This window comes from Pleurodeles waltl, chromosome 10 (genome assembly GCF_031143425.1).
Source record: "Pleurodeles waltl isolate 20211129_DDA chromosome 10, aPleWal1.hap1.20221129, whole genome shotgun sequence".
Lineage (NCBI taxonomy): Eukaryota > Metazoa > Chordata > Amphibia > Caudata > Salamandridae > Pleurodeles > Pleurodeles waltl.
In genome coordinates, this window is record NC_090449.1 from 18828780 (window position 1) to 18851773 (window position 22994).

A 22994-nucleotide genomic window follows, 5' to 3' on the forward strand; every position below is an offset into this window, starting at 1 on the left:
AGTGAATGGCATATTGAGCACTGCCTGCTGGATCTCTGGTTTAAAAACCAGGCGTTCGTAGCCATGCGTGCCTTCTTATAGTCACAGATGTGTTAATTGTTCTCGCAGCTGTGTCCGCTGCGTCCATCGAGGAGCGTATCTCATTATTAGATATGTTCTGTCCTTCCTCAACCACCTGCTTCGCCCTCTTTTGCAGTTCCTTGGTTAGATGCTCAATGAGGTGTTGCATCTCGTCCCAATGGGCTCTGTCATAGCACGCAATTGTGCTTGGGAGTTAGCGATGCGCCACTGGTTTGCAGCCTGTACTGAGACTCTTTCCGGCTGCATCGAACTTGCGGCTCTATCTGGGGGTGGTGCATCCCCAGATGTGTGGGAGTTGGCTCTCTTGCGAGCTGCTCCTACTACGACGGAATCTGGCGGCAGCTGTGTGGTGATGAAAACAGGGTCTGTGGGAGGCGCTTTATATTTCTTTTCCACCCTTGGTGTTATTGCCCTACTCTTGACCGGCTCCTTGAAGACTTCCTTTGCGTGCCGAAGCATTCCTGGGAGCATAGGCAAGCTTTGGTAGGAGCTGTGGGTGGAGGAGAGGGTGTTGAATAAGAAGTCATCCTCGACTGGTTCTGAGTGGAGGTTTACGTTGTGGAACTCTGCCGCTCTAGCCACCACTTGTGAATAAGCCGTGCTGTCTTCTGGTGGTGAGGGCTTTGTGGGATACGCCTCTGGACTGTTGTCTGACACTGGGGCGTCGTATAAGTCCCAAGCGTCTTGGTCCTGGTCACCTTGGCTCGCGGTGGTGTGAGCCGGGGAATGCGAGGGAGTTTGTGCTGGTGAAACGTTAGTTACAGGTGGAGGAGAGGGTGGCGGAGTTACCTTTTTCACCATTTTTGTTTGTGGTGCTTGGTCTGTTTGAAACTCCAGTCTCCTTTTTCTCCTAATTGGGGGAAGGGTGCTTATTTTCCCTATTCCTTCCTGTATGAAAATACGTTTCTGCGTATGGTCCACTTCGGTGGATTGCAACTCTTCCTCAAATCTATGCTTTCCCATCTGAGAGGACAGTGATTGCTCCTCTGAATAGGAACCGGTAACTGGGTCGGTTGCGGCTCGTTTTGGCAGCGAAACCCTGTCTGTACTCTTTTTCGGCTCAGAGGTGACTTTTTTCTTTTTTGGAGTCGAAACCTCTCGGCGTCGATCTTCCTCGGTGCCACTGTCTCGGCGTCGAGACGTTTCGGCACCGCTATCTCGGCGTCGATCCTTTTCAGCAGCACTGTCTCGGTCACGAGCAGGCTGCGTGCCGGTGTCTCGACTGGAGTCGGATGATCTCGGCACTGTTTTGGCCTTTTTCGGTGCCGACGGTCGGTCACCGAATTTATGGGTCGAGCCATGGCCTGGTGGCAGTGGCGTCCCCTGGGCCTTGTCACTTTTCTTGTGTGTTGCCTTAGACGTCTTACTCACAGTTCTTTGATCGTCGAATTCCCCGGAGTCCGATTCGTGGATCGAGAAGGCTTCTTCCTCCTCTTGTTCCTCGAACTCTCGGTGTGCTGTCGGCGTGGACGCCATCTGAAGTCTTCTGGCTCGACGGTCACGGAGTGTCTTTCGGGACCAGAACGCACGACAGGCCTCGCAAGTCTCTTCACTGTGCTCAGGCGACAGGCACAGGTTACAGACCAAATGTTGGTCTGAATACGGGTATTTGTTGTGGCATTTGGGACAGAAACGAAACGGGGTCCGTTCCATCTGCGTTGTCTGACACGCGGTCGGGCCGACCAGGCCCCGACGGGGGATCGAAAGCTACCCCGAAGGGCGCCGGAGCTCTTCAAACTTCGATGCGGTGTCGATTCTATCTAAGCCGATCCCGAACGCAACAATACAGACGTAATCTTCCGATAGTTAGCTAACTTTCCGTTCCGAAACTCGGAGCGACAGGAACACGTCCGAACCCGATGGCGGAAAGAAAACAATCGAAGATTGAGTCGACGCCCATGCGCAATGGAGACAAAAGGAGGAGTCACTCGGTCCTGTGACTCGAAAGACTTCTTTGAAGAAAAACAACTTTTAACACTCCGACCCAACACCAGATGGCGGGCTATGCACAACATGTGTATCTACAGCGACAGATGCCATCGAACACATGGTTTCCTGGTGGTTTTTGTGGGCCGTTATGACACATGGACATTGAGTCACAATGTAAGTCTTACCAGAGGCTTATGCTTCTCAAAAACTTCTTTAATGTGCATGGGATACTGGTTAGATAATATCCCTATAAACCATGGAACAAAGCAAGGCTGCCCTCCATCTACATTTAGCAACATATATTCAAGCCTAAGACTTTTAATATCATTACCCTCATTAACGTTACATAGTCTTTAGGTAAGAATTTTTGCCTATGCAGACATAGCTATACTATCCTCATCCTGCTACAAGAGTGACTGAGAGACAGACTCACAATCCAGTCACGTATCTGGTAACAAGTTAATCATAAAAGGTCAAGTCCAGCATCATACGATTACCTCTGTCAAATCAGCTATTTACTAGATTGTTCTGGTGTCTACAAGCCTGATCGATATAATCATCCTCAACTACGAAACAGTATGCAACATATATTGGAACAATCAGGAAACGGGACATTTTACCTGGGTCCAAAGAGGCAACATAATTAAAATGATTGCCCCATTTTGTGTATTCTTGTGTATCCACCCAAAGTTTTTTTTTAGAAGGTTGAGGCTAGCTGGAAATATGTATCTTACAGTACAAGAAGCCTCTATGAGCTATTAATTTCTTACAATTACCTTAGCTCTGATGTAATATCACTTTCAAATCTTTGGCTACATCATTTCCTCTTATCTTTCGAATATCAGCATTTCTGGACCATTCTGAGTTGTCCTTATTGGGCCTGCTTCCAGAATATAGTTATTAACAAGTTAATGTAATTTTGAAAGTCTTGATAGCTACAGCTTTCATGCACACCAGCTCTATAATACTTAATGTATACTACAAGATCTGGGAGGCCGTTAGGTCACTTTTTAACTTCAAGATTAAATCAATACACATTGACTACATCCCCGAATTCCCCAGTGTTCGTACATGAGCTACTTAAGCCGATGGCAAGAATTAAAACATGTCAAGAAACCAGAGATGTAGTATGCTTTCATTACAAGACCTACAAAGTTCTGACAATACATTTTACAGTCGAGGGACGTACTGCAGCATCTTTCCCAGAGTAATGAATTTCTGGGTTGTTGTATAAAACACATAAGGGAGTTTATTTCCCTCTACCAGTTTGAGGAATAGTAAGAAGCATAATTTTGACCATCTGGTTGCCAAGTGAACTAGAAATATGGCTAGAACTAGCTTACAGGGTGACAGTAAAGCTAGTACTCAGCACAACTTACTCAATAGTTCACGATTTAAATGCTGCAGTTTTCTAGTACTTCATGATTTATACTACACCTCTTACAGAATTGTATACATGGTGTCCGACTGTTTCTGCTGTAGCACCATTAATGCAGATGCTACCCACATTCTTGCCACTTGTCCTAGAATTATACTGTATTGTTATCTTGTCAAATGATTAGCTTACTAAATACTCAGCTCTTAATTTTTTTAGGGGGGCACTCTTTCCCATTTTAAGACTTTGAATCCCATGTGTTTCAAAAGGAACCGCAGGATTAAGAAGAAGTTTCTCGGTTATTCAAAGTAGTCTGCAATGTCTAAGAATCTGGGATTTTTTTTTTTTAGCTGGATGGTCTCTATCCTGGGTATCCTCAAGAAATGAGGAATTGAAAATGTCACTTACCCAGTGTACATCTGTTCGTGGCATCAGTCGCAGTAGATTCGCATGTTTTGCAATAGCTCGCCATCTGGTGTTGGGCCGGAGTGTTACAAGTTGTTTTTCTTCGAAGAAGTCTTTCGAGTCACGGGACCGAGTGACTCCTCCTTTTGTCTCCATTGCGCATGGGCGTCGACTCCATCTTCGATTGTTTTTCCCCGCAGAGGGTGAGGTAGGAGTTGAATTGTAGTAATAGTGCCCATGCAATGGAGTGACTAAGTATGCACCTATTTAAGGTTGAGATGATACATATATAAATAGTTGAAGGTAACTTCCAAACTGCTACAGGCTCCCGGGGAGGCGGGTGGGCACATGCGAATCTACTGCGACTGATGCCACGAACAGATGTACACTGGGTAAGTGACATTTTCAGTTCGATGGCATCTGTCGCTGTAGATACGCATGTTTTGCATAGACTAGTAAGCAGTTATCTCCCCAAAAGCGGTGGATCAGCCTGTAAGAGTGGAAGTAGTCTGAAATAATGTTCTTAATACGGCTTGACCTACTGTGGCTTGTTGTGCGGATAACACGTCTACACAGTAGTGCTTGGTGAATGTGTGAGGCGTAGACCATGTGGCTGCCTTACATATTTCTTGCATTGGGATGTTTCCTAGAAAGGCCATGGTAGCACCTTTCTTTCTGGTTGTGTGCCCTTGGTGTAATGGGCAGCTGTCGTTTAGCTTTAAGGTAGCAGATTTGGATGCATTTAACTATCCATCTGGCTATACCTTGTTTTGATATTGGGTTTCCTGCATGAGGTTTTTGAAATGCAATAAATAGTTGTTTAGTCTTTCTGATGTTTTTTGTTCTGTCAATGTAATACATCAATGCTCTTTTGACATCTAATGTATGTAGTGCCCTTTCAGCTACGGTATCTGGCTGTGGAAAGAACACTGGAAGTTCCACTGTTTGATTTAGATGGAACGGTGAAATAACCTTTGGCAAAAATTTAGGATTGGTCCTTAGGACGACCTTATTCTTGTGTAGTTGTATAAAAGGTTCCTGTATTGTAAACGCCTGAATCTCGCTTACTCTTCTTAGGGAAGTGATGGCGATGAGAAATGCCACCTTCCAGGTTAGGAACTGTATTTCGCAGGAGTGCCTGGGTTCAAAAGGTGGACCCATAAGTCTAGTTAGGACAACATTTAGGTTCCATGAAGGAACAGGTGGTGTTCTTGGTGGTATAATTCTCCTAAGGCCCTCCATGAATGCTTTAATGAATGGTATCTTATATAGGGAAGTTGAATAGGTAGTCTGCAGGTATGCAGATATTGCTGCAAGGTGTATTTTAATGGAAGAGAAAGCCAGGTTAGATTTTTGTAAGTGAAGCAAGTAACCCACTACATGTTCTGGAGTTGTGTGTAATGGTTGTATTTGAATAATATGGCAGTAGCAAACAAACCTCTTCCATTTACTTGCATAGCAGTGCCTGGTGGATGGCCTTCTGGCTTGTTTTATGACTTACAACTTACCCAAGAATGTATGGAAGTGCCCGAATTCTAGGATTTCAGGAGCCAGATTGCTAGATTCAGCGATGCTGGATCTGGGTGTCTGATCTTTTGGTTGTGCTGTGTCAACAGATCTGGCCTGTTGGGCAATTTGATGCAGGGTACTACTGATAGGTCTAGCAGCGTTGTGTACCAGGGTTGCCTTGCCCAAGTTGGTGCTATTAATATGAGTTTGAGTTTGTTTTGACTGAGTTTGTTTACCAGGTAAGGAAGGAGAGGGAGAGGAGGAAAAGCGTAAGCAAATATCCCTGACCAGTTCATCCATAGGGCATTGCCTTGGGACTGTTTGTGTGGGTATCTGGATGCGAAGTTTTGGCATTTTGCGTTCTCCTTTGTCGCAAACAAGTCTGAGGTGTTCCCCAGAGTTTGAAATAAGTGTTCAGAATTTAGGGGTGAATTTCCCATTCGTGGACCTGTTGGTGATCGAGAGAGATTGTCTGCGAGTTGATTTTGGATCCCTGGTATAAATTGTGCTATTAGGCGAATTTGGTTGTGAATTGCCCAACGCCAAATCTTTTGTGCTAGCAGGCTTAACTGCGTGGAGTGCGTCCCCCCTTGCTTGTTTAGATAATACATTGTTGTCATGTTGTCTGTTTTGACGAGAATGTATTTGTGAACTATTATTGGTTGGAAAGCTTTTAGTGCTTGAAAAACTGCTAGAAGTTCTAGGTGATTTATATGCAGTTTTGTTTGATGTACGTTCCATTGTCCTTGTATGCTGTGTTGATCGAGGTGTGCTCCCCACCCTGTCATGGAAGCATCTGTTGTTATTACATATTGTGGCACTGGGTCTTGGAAAGGCCGCCCTTTGTTTAAATTTATGTTGTTCCACCACAGAAGCGAGAGGTAAGTTTGGCGGTCTATTAACACCAGATCTAGAAGGTGACCCTGTGCTTGTGACCATTGTGATGCTAGGCACTGTTGTAAGGGCCTCATGTGCAGTCTTGCGTTTGGGACAATGGCTATGCATGAAGACATCATCCCTAGGAGTTGTAGTACCATCTTTGCTTGTATCCTTTGTGTTGGATACATGCGTTGTATGATGGTGTTGAAATTTTGAATTCTTTGGGGACTTGGAGTGGCTACTCCTTTTGATGTGTCTATTTATGGCTCCCAGGTATTGTTGTACCTTGCGCGGCAGAATTTTGGATTTTGTGAAATTGACGGTGAACCCTAGTTTGAAGAGGGTTTGTATGATATGATTTGTGTGATTTGAGCACTCTATTAACGAATGGGCCTTGATTAGCCAGTCGTCTAGATATGGGAACACATGTATTTGCTGCCGTCTTGTGTGCAGCGACTACCGCTAGACATTTGGTAAAGACTCTTGGTGCGGTTGTTAATCCGAAAGGCAGTACCTTGAATTGGTAATGTATTCCCTTGAATACAAACCTTAGGTATTTCCTGTGCGATGGGTGTATTGGTATATGGAAATAAGCATCCTTGAGGTCTAAAGTTGCCATGTAGTCGTGTAGTTTTAGCAATGGCAATACTTCTTGTAGTGTGACCATGTGAAAGTGGTCTGATTTGATGAAAGTGTTCACTACTCTGAGGTCTAGGATTGGTCTCAGCGTTTTGTCCTTCTTTGGTATCAGAAAGTACAGTGAGTAAACTCCTGTGTTTATTTGTGTGTGTGGCACTAATTTGATTGCATTCTTTTGCAATAGTGCCTGCACTTCTATCTCCAGGAGATTGGAATGGTGTGTTGTCAAATTTTGTGCTTTTGGTGGTATGTTTGGAGGGAATTGTAGAAATTCTATGCAATAACCATGATGGATAATTGCTAGAACCCAAGTGTCTGTAGTGATTTCCTCCCATGCTTTGTAATAATGACTTATTCTTCCCCCCCACTGGTGTTGTGTGGAGGGGGTGAGTGACATGTGAGTCACTGTTTAGTAGTAGGGGTTTTGGGGCTCTGAAATCTTACTCTATTCCTAGGGAATTGCCCTCCTCTATATTGTCCCCGAAAACCTCCTCTATACTGTCCCTGGTAACTGGACGGTGTTGCTTGTGAGGTGCTGGCTTGTGTGCTCTGACCCCGAAACCCCCCCCCTCGAAAGGGTGTTTTACAGAATGTGCTGTAATTGCCTCTGCTCTGCGGGGAGTAGAGTGCGCCCATGGCTTTGGCAGTGTCCGTATCTTTTTTGAGTTTCTCAATCGCTGTGTCCACTTCTGGACCGAACAGTTCTTTTTCGTTAAAAGGCATATTGAGAACTGCTTGTTGAATCTCTGGTTTAAATCCAGACGTTCGGAGCCATGCATGCCTTCTGATAGTTACAGATGTATTAATTGTCCGTGCAGCTGTATCTGCAGCGTCCATGGAGGAGCGGATCTGGTTGTTGGAAATGGTCTGTCCCTCCTCAACCACTTGTTTTGCCCTATTTTGTAAGTCCTTGGGCAGATGTTCAATGGGATGTTGCATCTCGTCCCAGTGGGCTCTGTCATAGCGCGCAAGTAGTGCCTGGGAGTTCGCGATGCGCCACTGGTTTGCAGCTTGTGCTGCGACTCTCTTACCAGCTGCATCGAACTTGCGGCTTTCTTTATCTGGGGGTGGTGCATCTCCAGATGTGTGGGAGTTGGCCCTTTTCCTAGCTGCTCCTACAACGACAGTCTGGTGGCAGCTGTGTAGTGATGAAAACCGGGTCTGTAGGAGGCGCCTTATACTTTTTTTCCACCCTTGGTGTGATAGCCCTACTTTTGACCGGCTCCTTAAAGATTTCTTTTGCGTGCCGGAGCATACCAGGGAGCATAGGCAGGCTTTGGTATGAGCTGTGGGTGGAGGAGTGTGTGTTGAATAAAAAATCATCCTCGACCTGTTCTGAGTGGAGGCTTACGTTGTGAAATTGTGCTGCTCTAGCCACCACTTGAGAATACGCGGTGCTGTCCTCTGGTGGAGATGGCTTCGTAGGGTATGCCTCCGGACTGTTATCCGACACTGGGGCGTCGTATAGGTCCCATGCGTCTTGATCTTGGTCACCCTGGCTTATGGTGGTGTGAGCTGGGGAGTGTGATGGAGTTTGTGCTGGTGAGACGTTAATCACGGGTGGAGGAGAGGGTGGTGGGGTAACTCTTTTCACCACTTTTGGTTGTGGTGTCTGTTCAGTTTGGAACTCCAACCTTCTCTTTCTTCTAATGGGGGGGAAGGGTGCTTATTTTTCCTGTCCCCTGCTGTATGAAAATACGCTTTTGCGTATGGTCCACATCAGTTGATTGTAGCTCTTCCTCAAACCTATGCTTTTGCATTTGGGAGGTTAGCGAGTGCTCTTCTGTATAAGAGCCTGAAGCTGGGTCGCTTGCAGTTTGTTTCGGCACCGAAACCCTGTCTGCGTGTTTTTTCGGCTCCGAGGTGACTTTTCTTTTTCGGGGCCGAAACCTCTCGGCGTCGATCTTCTTCGGTGCCGCTGTCTCGGCGTCGAGCCGTGTCCACACCGGCATCTCGGTGTCGAGGCTTGTCTCCAGCACTTTCTCGGTCCCGAGAAGGCTGCGTGCCGGTGTCTCGACCGGAGTCGGACGATCTCGGCACTGTTTGGGCCTTTTTCGGTGCCGACGGTCAGTCACCGAATTTATGGGTGGAGCCATGGCCTGATGGCAGTGGCGTCCCCTGGGCCTTGTAAATCTTCCTGTGTGGTTTTCGACGTCTTACTCACGGTTTGTGTATCGTCGAATCCTTCGGAGTCTGAGTCTTGGATCGAGAAGGTACCTTCCTCTTCTTGTTCCTCGAACTCTCGGTGGGCTGTCGGCGCGGACGCCATCTGAAGTCTTCTGGCTCAACGGTCTCGGAGTGTTTTTCGGGACCGGAACGCACGACAGGCCTCGCAGGTGTCTTCACTGTGCTCAGGTGACAGGCACAGGTTACAGACCAAGTGTTGGTCTGTATAGGGGTATTTATTGTGGCATTTGGGGCAGAAACGGAACGGGGTCCGTTCCATCGGCGTTCTTCAGCACACGGTCGGGCCGACCAGGCCCCGACGGGGGATCGAAAAACTACCCCGAAGGGCACCGGAGCTCTTCGATGCGGTGTTGAATCTAACTACGCCGATCCCGAACGCAACAATACCGACGAAAATCTTCCGAAATTAGCTATCTTTCCGTTCCGAAACTCGGAGCGACAGGAACACGTCCGAACCCGATGGCGGAAAAAAAAAAACAATCGAAGATGGAGTCGACGCCCATGCGCAATGGAGACAAAAGGAGGAGTCACTCGGTCCCGTGACTCGAAAGACTTCTTCGAAGAAAAACAACTTGTAACACTCCGGCCCAACACCAGATGGTGAGCTATTGCAAAACATGCGTATCTACAGCGACAGATGCCATCGAACATAAGGTTTTGGTATACGGTTACCTACATTTAATGTAGGACACATGTATATTTATTATCTGTTTAGGAGAACTTATGCTCCTGGGATAAAAAAAAAAAAAAAAGAGAATGCTTCAGTAACAAAGGAGTTGAGAGCGTTCCACTAGCTCCCAGTTTAAAAAAAAAAAAAAAACTAATAATTTAGATACTGCTTCGAGGCCCTACAACAGTCACAAAACCATTTATAACAATGAAAAAGGTTACTAGTCGGGATTCTTGTTCACATGGTACCTGCCCTCTTAGACTTGCGTTTGCCTGCTGGATCAAGGTACCCATTTTCAGGTAATCCAAAATTGTTAGTCACTCCTTGGCACTGACCCCATCCATAACTTGGAATGGGCTCTTTATGCATAGAAAGACCTAACCCTCTTTAGACGCGCGACTACGACCCTCATTTGAAACTATTAAACTGGGCCCTAGATGGGTGACAGATTAAAATGTATTTTCCACACTCGCCTGTTAAGCTCTTTATTGCCTCCGAAACTTCCTTCTGGGAGTTGCAGACAGTGCTCTATAAACTGAGTAACTAATCAAGTAGAAGGCATATCCAGAATGCACTGATCTAGAGAGGGGGGGGGGGGGGGGGGGGGGGAATACTGAATATGCTGTAAAAGTAGCTTTCTTGGCCGGTTTCACTAAACTCAGCAGTGGGGACAGACTACTACATTTTCCTGTAATTTGAACAAAGCTGCCTTTCCCAGCATATTAAACGAACCCAGTCCATCTCAACAGTCTAATGCTTAGGTGCTTAAAAACACAGGTATTCTGCAAATTGGATTTTGTGCCACATCAGAACCTGAACTACAAATTCCAGCTGCCACAAAACAAATCCAGGTTACTTCAACAAAAGAATCAGATTACCTTTGATTGGTGCATATGTGATCATCTCTCCTCACAGACAGGAATATTTCATACATGTCACGCTGTAAATGGGATTCCTAGGAACTGACAGGCTTGTCAATTAAATAGCTTCAACGCCACTTACCATGTTTTGTTCAGCAATGAAGCATTCAATGTAGCGATCAGGGTGGTCCTTCTTGAATATCTCAGAAAAAGTGGAATTCTTAGTATCGCCATCCAGTGCAATGACACGATTATTGGCATGACCTAGTTTAGCCAATGCCAAGCCATACGCTTTTCGGGTCGCAATCTGTGGACGAAAGAAGGGTATGTCAGTAAGGACCACTGAAAATAGAGCCTGGCTCTGGGAGGTGAGCTGGCCACACCATGCTGTCAGCAACCAGGCAAATCACGTCCACCAACCTTGTCTCCCACTTTGTAGCTCGGTGGAGAGGGCATCCTGATGCCATCAATGACAACGCTGGGAGCGTCCTCCGCTGGTAGCTCTGGGCAGAGCCTGCTGGCATTCTTGATTTCATTCTGAATGGCCTCAATCATTGCCTCCACCTTGTCCTTCGGCATGGGCTTACCATGCCAATTGTCTTCGTTTTCAACTCCTGACAGAAAAGGACAGAGCCACATCAATAGTCAACATGCTGTGCAAGACTAGGTTTCATATTAGTCTGCTACAAAACGTAAATGCCTTCTAAAACCCACACAATGTTCACGCAGAGGCCACAAAGAGCTAGTTAGAAGCGTTACACATTCCGTGACTCGGCATACAAAGCCTAAAGGTGCTCCATTTCCTACACCAGCACCAGGCCAGATTCAGAAACACACATGCGTGTTAAATACAGCTTGTAGCGGTACAAAGCCACTTGCTGGCACCGTACACCATCACGTCACAGGGCCACAACATAAAACGCCATATTGGGGTAGCATCAGAATGGACACCACACACACCAACCTGCAATCCCCTTCCCTTTATACGTTTTGGCAATGATCGCTGTTGGCTTGTCTTTCACGTGGGATGCCTGCCAGAGAGCATGGCACAGCTCCGCTACATCATGGCCATCAACAACGTAAGCATTCCACCTACCAAGCAGAAATATTAGTAAAGTCAGGCAGGCGAGGGCAACTTTTATAAGGTGCACGTTTGTGGGTAGTTTTAAGATAAGTAATATAATGCAATGTCAATACCCAAATGCTTCACAACGCTTCTTGTAAATGTCAGTCTGATGCTGGAGCGGCGCAGCCTCACTCTGGCCCAAGCGATTGACATCAAAGATAGCGACCAGGTTGTCCAACTTGTAGTGAGAGGCAAAGGCTAAGGCTTCCCACACAGCTCCCTCTGACGATTCCCCATCACCCAGCAAACAGTAAACTCGGTAGCTGGAAAATGAAATGGGTTCTGGTCACCAGATCATTACAGTCCCAGGCAATCAGTGCAGGTATAAAAAGCCAAAACCCTCTTTAAAGCAAAAGAGGAAATGATCACCAGGAGAGTTTAATTATATAGAATAGCAGCTTTCTATCTATGCAGGATAAGAGACATGCCAGATAAAGAGTCGGGTTTAATCACATTAATACTACAACGTTAACAGATTTTAATATGATTTAAAATTAGGTGGGCCAAAAGACTTACAAATTGTGATTTGGATTATTTTTCTCTTCACCTGATGAAGAGACATCGAGAGCTGCTGTGCGTAAAAAAAAAAAAAACTATCAACTGTTAGGAAAAACGTATTGGTCGGATGACTGCGAATGCCTTTATGCCATTAAGGTGTTTAATAGAAGCCCTAGCTCAACCCAGACGTTAACTACCTTGTACCTCCCCATAATCCGCTGATGTGTACATTACAAATACAAGTCAATTTGAAAAGCAGCCTGCCTCACCTGGCCTTGTCAAAGTATTTCCCAGTGTAGGCCATGCCGCACGCCGCTCCCAGGCCTTGTCCCAGGGAACCAGTTGCCACATCTACAAAAGGGAGTTTCTACGACAAGGCGGGGAAGAAAGTTATTAACAAGCATCTCTTGTATTTCGACTTGTTACAAGTACAACGCAGCAACAAAGAGGTCAGAGGTGACAAGGTGCAACAAAAAATACTGGGTACTATTGCAATGTTTTTCTGCACGGTGGATTCATTAATAGGTCAGACCCACGATTGTGCAGAAGTATCAGAAATTACCTATATATTTTGTGAGTCCCAATAACACAAAACGTCATTTCAGCACAATGCGCCCCCAATGTGCAAGTATACAATTTTAAATTTTGGCTTTGGAAGGTATGCACTTTAAATAGTTAAGTGCAGAAAAGGACCCCATAAACCTTCGCTGACTTGCCAACTCCCAGACCAATGCAAACCACAAACTAAAACTCCCCCCCAGCCCCCCCTTATCGTCCTAGCAAATACTCATCCATAATCTCACAGGGGTGGGGTGTCCTTCCAGGTCAGAGTCGATCTTCCTCAAATTAAGCAGTTCTGATTCATTAATGTAACCAGCTTCCACCCAGGCAGCATACAGGATGGGAGCAGCATGGCCCTGGGTAGGGAAAAATAAAAGTTAAATTAAGACACACACACACACACACACTATCAGACCCGGTTGATTCATGCATATTTCAACCTCATCAGCCCCCTTAAACACACAACTCCAAACAGGTCAGTGTTGGCTATTACTACTTATGGCCGCTCTGCTATGAGGCAAAAGAGGTGGGGGAGGGAGAAGAAAAGGGAGAAAACACCCACACACACTAGCGCTAAGACCCACCCTTCTCAAAAGGCTGCAAGAAGTTTGCACTCCAATATAAGACAATGTCCTGGAGTATTCACGACAAAGCATCCATTCAACCACCAGAATTGCTCGTCATCTAGTCATCTAGTTATTTGTAGTGAGCCAGAGAAACTGCAGTAATCTGGGAGCAGGGACCAGTTTAGTTCGTCATTTTACCAGAGTCCAGTAGTATGTACTGGTCGCTTAAGCAACATCTTCCCAATTAGTTTTGCTTGGCCACTGACCTGAAGACTAAGCTTCCCTCGTGTTAATTAGCACAGGAATAGTTACTGCCAGAGGCCAGTGCTTTAATGCAGAAAAATCAGTTCAATGCGATTTTATCGCAAACATTAATAATCTAGATTGATCACATGGTGATCAACAGCAGGATCCCAACTTACTATCTAAATTTTATTTTTTTTCCCCCTTACATTATTGAATTGATAGGATACCATTTTTTACTGCGAATCAGATCTCTAAAAAAAAAAAAAAAAAAAAAAAAAAAAAAAAAAAAAGAGGAAGGCAAAATGAATCTGTTTTAACTCACCCGTTGATAAACCCATATTTGTTTTTCTACTTTCCACTACATTTAATACTCAAGAGCATCTTTCATAAAGTTTCCTTTGGTAAAGCAATGAGATTTTCCATCCCGAGGTTACTGCATGGGGATATCAGTCCCTCAAATTACAAATAATGGAAATTGAATCATTTACTGTGGCAACGGAAGACTTGACAATAAAAGGAATTAACTTAATTGCTTGCAGCCAGTAGCAGCTGCCAAAAGAGTGAGAAAGCAAGCCTGGATCAGGGACACCGAAAGGAACTAACAGTGGTTACTAATCTCTGGTGAGCACCCACTTAAAAGAAAATCCGAAATATTAGTAGATCAAGACGTTACACGCAAAATGCAAATGTTTTAAAATTTGCAGCTAAAAATTCTGTATCATTTACTTTTATTGTTGGGAACACCACACGAACAGCAGACAGAACATATTATGCACTATTGGCAGCCTCAATTGAAGCACTGGTATTTAAAAAAAAAAAAAAAAAAAAAACACAAAAAAAAAAAAACATTCAGAGCAGAGATGAATGTATCATATGACAGACTAGCATATCGTTCAGTCGTAAATACAAAACCACATTTTGAAAAGCTCTAACCTTCCCATTAAAGTTTCTATTTTCGTGAATGCAAGGACTTCATAAGAACATAGTAGCATTCCTCCAATGGTGGACTAATTAAACAGAAACCAGCTGGCAACAAAAACTAATTTATAATTTGGCACCCTGCGAGAGAAATTCAAGACTGAACTTAAAAGTTTGAAATACAATTGACTAAACTGGTCGGAACACCTATGCTTACTGACGTTCATGGAAATGCTACCACGGTACGGTCAGGTTAAGTAGAGTAAATCGGAGGCTATTTGGTAACTGCCGCCAGACCCACTCAGGGGAGAAACACTATCCACCTTAGACCTAGGAACGCAAGTGCCTTGAAGTTGTGGGCTCCTTAACCAATATTACTTTACCAAGTTGTAAAACTGAAGGAAAAGTCGAAGGGGTTAAAAAAAAAAAAAAAAAAAAAAAAATAGGGAGGAGGTTGAAAATGGCATGAACCCAAAATGCATTATGCTGACTGCAGTGAGCAATCAAAGGATTTCTAAAACGCACAACTCACCCGTTAGGGTCTCAAGGTGCTGGGGGGGGGGGGGGGGGGGGGGGGGGGGAAGAAGAGGAGGAAGCTACTGGTCGTAAAGCCATGTCTTGAGGAGTTTTCTGAATGTCAAGAGGTTTTTAGTCTGGCAAAGGTGGAGTGGTAGGGAGTTCCAGGTCTTGGCGGCTATGTGAGAGAAGGATCTTCCTCCAGCGGCGGATGGAGGCGAGGGAAAGGCTGGTGGAGCGAAGATTGCGGGTGAGGGTGTAGCAGGTGAGTGTCGTTGAGGTAGGCAGGACCTGTGTCGTGGAGGGCTTTGTGTGCGTGGATGAGGAGTTTGAAGGTGATACTCTTTGATACTGGTAGCCAATGTAGGTCTCTGAGGTGGGGGAGATGTGGTTGCGGCGTGGGACATCAAAAATGAGGCGGGCAGATGCGCTCTGGATTCTTTGCAGCTTTGTTTGTTGTTCCTGCATATAGGGCATTTCCGTAGTCCAACCGGCTGCTGACCAGGGCCTGGCCGACAGTTTTTGGTTTTGACGGAGATCCACTTGAATATCTTGCAGAGAGTGTTGTAGCAGGAAGAGGAACATTGACCTGCTGAGTCATGCTGAGTGTGGGGTCCAAGATAAATCCCAGGTTGTGAGCGTGGGTGGTGGGTGAGGGTGCGGAGCCTAGGGAGGTGGGCCACCAGGAGTCGTTCCATGCTGAGGGGTTGGTGCCAAAGATGAGGATTTCTGTCTTGTCTGTGTTTAACTTGAGGTGGCTCGATTCCATCCAGCTGGCGGCGGCGTGAAGTCCGTTGTGGAGGTTGTTCTTTGCAGTTGTAGGGTCTTTCATGAGGGAGAGGATGAGCTGAGTGTTGTCTGCGTAGGAAACTATGTTGAGGGTTTGTGTGATGCTGGCGAGTGGGGCCATGTAAACATTGAAGAGCGTGGGGCTGAGCGATGATCCTTGGGGGACGCCACAGATGATTCTGGAGGCTTCTGACAGGAACTGTGGGAGGCGGACTCTCTGGGTTCTGCCTGCGAGAAATAACGAGATCCAGTCGAGTGCCTCATTGAGGATTCCAGCGTTGTGGAGGCGTGTGCGGAGAGTGTTATGACATACTGTATCGAAGGCTGCAGAGAGGTCCAGGAGGATGAGTGCTGCTGTTTCTCCTTTGTCGAGCATGGTCCTGATGTCATCTGTGGCAGCAATGAGTGCTGTCTCGGTGCTGTGGTTTTTGCGGAATCCGGATTGGGAGGTGTCGAGTGCCTTGCTGTCTTCCAGGAACCGGGATAATTGACTGTTCAATTTTTTTTCGAAGACCTTGGCTGGGAAGGGGAGGAGGGAGATCGGCCGGTAGTTCTCGGGATTGTCTGGGTCTTCCTTATTCAGCAGGGCATTGACTTATACGTGCTTCCATCTTTCTGGGAAGGTGGCTGACTCGAAAGCTGTTGATGGTGTTGCAGAGGTGGGGAGCGATGATGTTTGCTTTATTGAAGATATTGTGTGGGCAGGGGTCCGATGGTGATCCGGAGTGGATTGAGGCCATGGTGTTGGCGGGGTCTTCTATGTTGACGGGGGTCCAGGAGGTGGGTGTTGCTTGGGGGCGTTGGGTTCGTGAGTGTCTGTAGTCAGCTGGTGGGTCTGGAGATAGAAGAAATCCACAACAGCTTCAATCTTCGACAGAAGTGGGTTGCAGAACTCCTGTGATGGCGGAGGTTCGTTGGAGCAGGTCCTGGGAGTGGAGAGCTCTTTGATGATGCCGAAGAGCTCTTTACTGTTGCGAGCGTTGGTGTCAATGCGGTTTTTGAAGTGGGTCCTTTTGGTGGTGCGGATCACTTGGTGATGTTTGCGTATGACACAGGTCTGTGCTGGAGGAAGGGCCTTAAAGCAACCTACCTATATTGAAAGTGTTTGCTCTGTAGCCACATTGCCTTTAGGGCAAAACTGGAAATTAAGATTTGTCTGCATTTAAAATTATGGCATAAAAAGCTAAAATCATTAGAATACTTGGTACCATAGAAGAGGTAGGAGAAGGCTTCCCAAGGTGCTTCATCCATGCTGGACGCATGCAGACCCATCCGTGCCTGGATGAGGCTGCGTCACCTCTAACATCTGCACCTTCATCAACTATGGGCAAACGTAAAGTCTACTATTATTCAAAAGTTCCCCCTGCAAGTGTGAGCCAATCATTTCCTTTCTCACGTCAGCAGCGAGGGCCTTGAAAGAGGAAATTGTTGGCACAAAAAAAAAAAAAAAAAAAAAAAAAAAAAAAAAGCCTTACAGTGGAAAAATTGTACAGAAATATCACGACTTGCTCCAATGTTTTAGACCCTGTGCTTTCACAGCCAAGATGTTCAGAGGCTAAAAGAAGCATTTTACTGCCTCCTTGTAGATAATGGCAATTCCGCCACCTCTGGCGGTGCCTCTATCCAACCTGTCTATCGAGTAGCCATGGGGGCGCACCAGGGCTGCAGCCTGAGACGGCCCCTCAGTAAGCCATGTTTCGGTTAGAAACAGGGCCACTGGAGACAGTTCACTCAGGAGAAGGCACATGTCTAATTTATGGGCAGACCGGGACTGACAGTTAACCAGAAGGAGCAGGCTGGCAGCCCTGTCCAGGTCAGATGGAGCGGTCACTGGATCAATCTGGGGAGACCAATGGCAGATCCTGGTAGACACCTATTTATGTGATTTTTATGCCTAGAGGGTAATACGGACCCAGTCCTCCTTTTGGGTGCATAAAAAGGTGTCTGGACATATAGCCTTGAGACTCAGGAAAACTGGTAAGCCTAAGCTGGGAGGCAAGAGGTGGATCGATCACAGTTGCTCCAAGGAACATTACAAACTTAAGGTAGCCCTGAAAAGAAAACCCAGAGATAGGATTGTGGTCTCCCCTTTGTAGAAAGGTATAAACTAGCCCTCCAAAGAGGAAAAAAAAAAAAAAGGAAGGAGGACAGAGAGGAGGCATGGTCTTAATTACTCCAGACAGAGGTACTAAGAATAGTTCTAGTTTTTTGGGAGATTAACCGTAATTTATTTTTTTGGGGTATGAATAACTGTTTTGGACTGTTGGAATGAACTGGGTTGAAAAACACCAGACATGGGTCTCATTTTAGGGGTGCATACGGATGCAGGGCTTTAGACTCCCCAGCAAACAGCCTGATATTTTGGGGGGGGGGGGGGTGGGGGGTGTTGCTTGCTGCCCAGTGATAAGGCTCCTGGCAGATTCATTCAAGGATGAAAAAAAATCCTCGCCCAATTGAGGAACACCACTAGTCAGCCTGGCCTCCCAGAGTCTTGGTCGAAATCTCTAATAATTCCTGTATTTAACAAGGGTGCTAGATCAGATCCCATGTGTTACAGGCCCACATCATAAATTGATTCAGTGTTCAAAGTCATAGGGAGCGTGATCCTTGCCGGGTTAGCCTCCTGACTGGAGGAAAAAGTTGTCGTCAATCCTGCAATATGTGTTTCGACTAAGTCTAGGAACTCTTGATCAATGCCTCAACGTACGTTTGATCACAGAAAAACATACAGCAATCAAGGGAGGCATGTTACACCTTGCTTTCGTGGATTTAACATCAGCCTTTGACAGGTTAAAACTCTGGCCCCTGCTCTTGGACCTGGGAATGACCTGTGAGGTAGTGAAACTTCTGCATTAAGATGTATTGGCCTCAGCGAGGTACAACATGAATGGGAGCCTGTCATCATTCACTGTAAATTGGGGCATTAGACAAGGCTGTATTTTAGCTCACTTTTTTTTACTCTGTATATTAGCAAGCTGTGTCCCAAGTTATGTGCAACAGACACCAATATCCCATTCATGTTCTCAAATTTATTTTCCCACCTTACTATATGCGGATGATGCTGTGCTAGTGGCCTGAACAGGGGTAGGGTTGCAACATCTCCTAGATTGCTTTGTGGACTTCATGAACTCACTTGACCTAAGTGCCAACTACACAAAATCGCTTGTGATTATAGGCCCAAAATAGAACAAGAGCTTGAAGAAATGGTTTGGGTTGGGGGTAGGGTTGAGCTCACCAGGATCAATGCCTTTTCATACCTGGATGTTTTTTTTATGTTAAGGGCTCTTGCTCTGCATTAAGGAGGGTAAAGAGAAATGCCATACTAAAGCTGTTAACCGTTTTTGACTTTGCCATAAGATGGTTCTCCAAGCCCACCCAGGCACTCCTAAAGGGGTATTGTTCGAACTGTATTTCACTTAGTAGTTACAGATGTGATAATTGGGGAGACAAACCCATGCCTGAAACGCAGGTTGTAGAGAATGAGTTTCAGACTCAGCAGTCCCCCAGTCTAAAGCCTCTTATTGTTCATGGCGACTTATGGCTAGGTCTCTGGTCTCTTGGCCCAGGTGGTTCAGACTAATCTGAAACTCAGTTCAAACCACATTGTTCTTAAGGATGGTCTAGCACTAGAGAACGGTAAAATTATCTTGTGACAGACAACTGTCTTTGCTTAGTCGTGGACAGGCTGAATCGCCCCGAGTTGTTTAGCTCCCCTGTACAGCTTACCATACATGAGCTGGTTTGGGGAGGGAGCGCGCGTAACACACAACTTTAACCCTGGAACAAGCTTAAAGAGAAGCTAACAAACTACGGAAACCCCTGTTCCGGGCACATTTTATTAGAATGCGGGACCTGCGATTTAACCCTACCTATATATAGTGGCCACTCCTCTACATCGGTTCCTTTTTAGTAGAGTTACACGGAACCTTCGGCACCGTTTCTTAGCCGATCCGCTTGGTTGGAATTAAGTAACCAACTTGGGACCTTGTAGCTGTGAAACTGCTCACCTCAAGATACTACACACTTTTGTTGTGTTCTGTGATCATTTTAGGGCTCCGAGTAAAAAGTATATTTTCCCACTGTTAGGAGGGATAGGTTTTGTGCGGGTTAGACCGGGTCCTTTTATTTATTTTTAAATTTGACAAGTGTTAACGAGTTTGTTTTCGTGTAGCCAGCATTTTAGCAGGGGCTTTGTGATCAAGAAGGAAACGTTCAGCCCTGATGGATCGTCAGTCTTAATGACTTGGATATCTAACTGGAATAAGAGGTGCACTTTATACTTTTGTTAGAGTGGATTTTATGGATTCTGTTTAGTTGCGTCGCCGTTATTAGTGAACATTTAGATACTTTTAACGCACGATGTAATTTTTTTTTTAATGATTTTAGGTAATCAAAGAATAATTGACTGAAGTACCCAAAAAGAAATATCAACAAATTCAATTACATGCAATTCCATCATAAATCCATAGTAAGATAAAAATGCTGTTTGCAATACATGCATCAATACCAAACATTAGTAAAATATATGAAAGGAAGAAAAACGTATGGGAGTAGGAAAATAAGCTATAGATGGAGAAAAAGTAGAAAGGACAGGAGGAAAAAAAAAAAAAAAAAAAAAAAAAAAAAAAAAAAAGGAGGGAAGAGGCAGGAAGCTGGATCATTCAGGCAAAGCCCAAGTCCATTAATGCTGGAGGGGGGAGGAAATGAGACTCGAAACGGGTCTAATGATGGGTATCCATAAAGAGAGCGTAGCCCCAACTACCCACACAAAGACCATGCATGCGATACACGAGCTGGAGATAGAACGCACCAGAGGGGCAGTGAGTAGTGGCAACCAAAGCGCCGCTCTCTCGTGCGGACAGACACAGCGGGTCCCCCTGCAGTGGCTCCTTCAGCCTCTTGCACCCAGGGGTTCCCTAAATACTGCACCCCCACTGGTCCTCCAGCCTGTTCCTTCTGCCCTCCCCACCGAACCACAGATCTGGGGCCCGGCAGAGCGCCGGGTATCGTGTGCCCAAACTACTAGACCACAGAATATACTGGACATGTGTGGTGCGAGTACTAAGTACCAGAACCAGGAGCATGAAACTGAGCACGTTCACAAGGCAATTCGATCTCGGTCAGAAACCCTTGGGTTTTCGTGAAGTAGAGGTGTGCTGTACTCGGGCTAAAGTGTGTACAGGCCGCTAGGTTAACCCGGGCACCTAGCACCAGAGCTTAATTTGTGTTGGTGTTTATGGGCAGCTGCACTTATTTCCTAGACACCCGCACCTGTCAAGGTATTAAAGTCAACGGGGGTGGTGGGTGTCTATTCTGCCGCTGAATTCAGCGCAGTGTTTATTTAAACCGGATAAATCTAGCAAGGCTGGCTCTGGCACTCGGTAGAAGAGTTGGTGGTGCCAGCTGGAGTGGACTGCTAGGAGGTGCCTTGCGCCCTGGCACTGCTGTCGGGGAATTTGGGGGGGGGGGCGCTCCTGCCATTTTAGTTACAGGAGACCTGAGAAGGTACTTAAGACGCGGACACGTGGGACAGCGATGCGTGCGGGACCCCGCGATTTTGTCCTGGGGCCCCTGTCCCCATCTCACCTTGGACAGCACGAAGCGGTCGTTGCTGGCGCCGGCCGGGTCCGCGGCCTTGTACTTCATGGTGTGGAAGAAGAGGACGGACATGACCTCCGCGGCGCTGCAGCAGGACGTGGGGTGCCTAAGAGGAAAGAGACAGTGAGAACCGAGGGGCGCCTGGAAGCCTCACACCCCAGCCACGGCTCGCGCCCCACCTCTAGGCGCCTTGCACACGCGGCACGCGCCTCGCCCCACCCACGGCACGCGCCGTGCACAGCCGAGGACCACACTTTTATAAGTTCTATAAAGCGCCTTGTGTAGCAGGTTGGGTACTTCCGAGCACTGTGGAGGGTACAAAAGAATCATGCGTGGAGGGTCCCATGTGCGCATGCTTTGGCCTCCTAGCTATGGTCATGAAAATCTTGAGACCCCTAAAACAGCATGTATATGTATATCAACCTATTAAAAAAACTACAACCTTAATCGAAGAGCAGATTTACGCCAGAGAAGAGACACCGCGTAGAACTGTACAAGCCTAGCGTAAATCTGACCCGGTGAACAAAATGCAGAACAGAGGTGACCTGTCCCCCGGCCCCCGCGCTGCAGCGGGAAGGCAGATACAGCTCCTGATTGAAGGAAGAGCTGTTCCCTGGCAGCCGCCCAGAGGTCTGGCTAATGGGCTCAGAGCCATGAGCACGTGATTCTTGCGGCCTCACATCGCCATCAGCACTGACCGTATTACTACATAACACGATGTGTAAGTCATGTGCGCCATTCCCGGCAACACCCCACATGGCCGATGGCTCGCCTCCCCGCAAGACTAACACCCACGTGCACTAGCCACCGCGAGGGTACAGGTGATCGGTGCACCTCTCCCGCCCCCAGATATGTGCGCCCCTCATTCCCAAGGCTGAAAACCACGTGCACTCACCACCGCGAGCCCATAAGGGTACAAGGGATTGGTGCCCCCCACCACCCCACCTAGACACGTACGCCCCTCACCCAGAGTTGGAGGCACAGGTGGCCCGGATGGAGTGCACCCGGAGCCGGTTGGCCAAGTCCCTCAGGCCCTGCAGGCGCTGCTCCTCCGGCTGCTGGTAGGAGGCCATGCTGTGTGTGGTCAGGCGGGAGGATGCTGAAGACCGGCGTGCGCTGCTGCCTCCTTGCCTCCGGGACCAGAGAAGACCTTTAACACCCGCCCCCAGGAAGTGACTTCAGCCGGAGAGGGCGGGAGATACGGGAGGAGAGGGATGGTCTTCACCGGGAAGGAGATAAACGTGGTCAGACCAGCCAACGAGACAGTGGGGCTCTACGGAGATGGGCGTGAGAGGGTGTGTCTCAGAGGTGCAGGTGATTGGCTAGAGGGCTGCCATCACTCCACAGACACGTGACTAACTCTCAGCAAGCGTGAAAGATCTACAGCATGGTTACTCTCTCCCATGTGAGGTGCAGGCCGCCCTCACCACCAGTGCTTTTAATGGATATATATATAAGCGCAGGTAGGCATTCTTACATAGATGCCACATTTCCCAGGTCCATGCGTGACGAGCTACGTCAGGAAATGTTTTTATTTGAATTATGGGACTTTTGGTCCTGGTTTTATAATAGCATTTGAAAAAACACAATTTCTAGAGTTTATAGAAAAAGCCCGGACTGGAGCAGCTCAACAAGTATGGAC

At 46.7% G+C, this 22994-nt stretch overlaps 1 protein-coding gene across 1 annotated transcript in view; it reads right to left on the bottom strand.

Annotated features, from left to right (window-relative positions):
• TKTL1 (transketolase like 1) overlaps window positions 1-22627 on the bottom strand; it is a 38870-nt gene extending 16243 nt beyond the window's left edge. The window contains exons 1-8 of the mRNA XM_069209455.1: window positions 22319-22627; window positions 21341-21458; window positions 12962-13075; window positions 12428-12525; window positions 11732-11923; window positions 11499-11626; window positions 10955-11148; window positions 10677-10841 (exon numbers count right to left, since the gene is read on the bottom strand). Of these exons, the coding sequence (XP_069065556.1) occupies window positions 10677-10841; window positions 10955-11148; window positions 11499-11626; window positions 11732-11923; window positions 12428-12525; window positions 12962-13075; window positions 21341-21458; window positions 22319-22425 (1116 nt within the window). The 5' untranslated portion in view covers window positions 22426-22627. The remainder of the gene's footprint in view (window positions 1-10676; window positions 10842-10954; window positions 11149-11498; window positions 11627-11731; window positions 11924-12427; window positions 12526-12961; window positions 13076-21340; window positions 21459-22318) is intronic.
• Window positions 22628-22994: the final 367 nt, after the last annotated feature.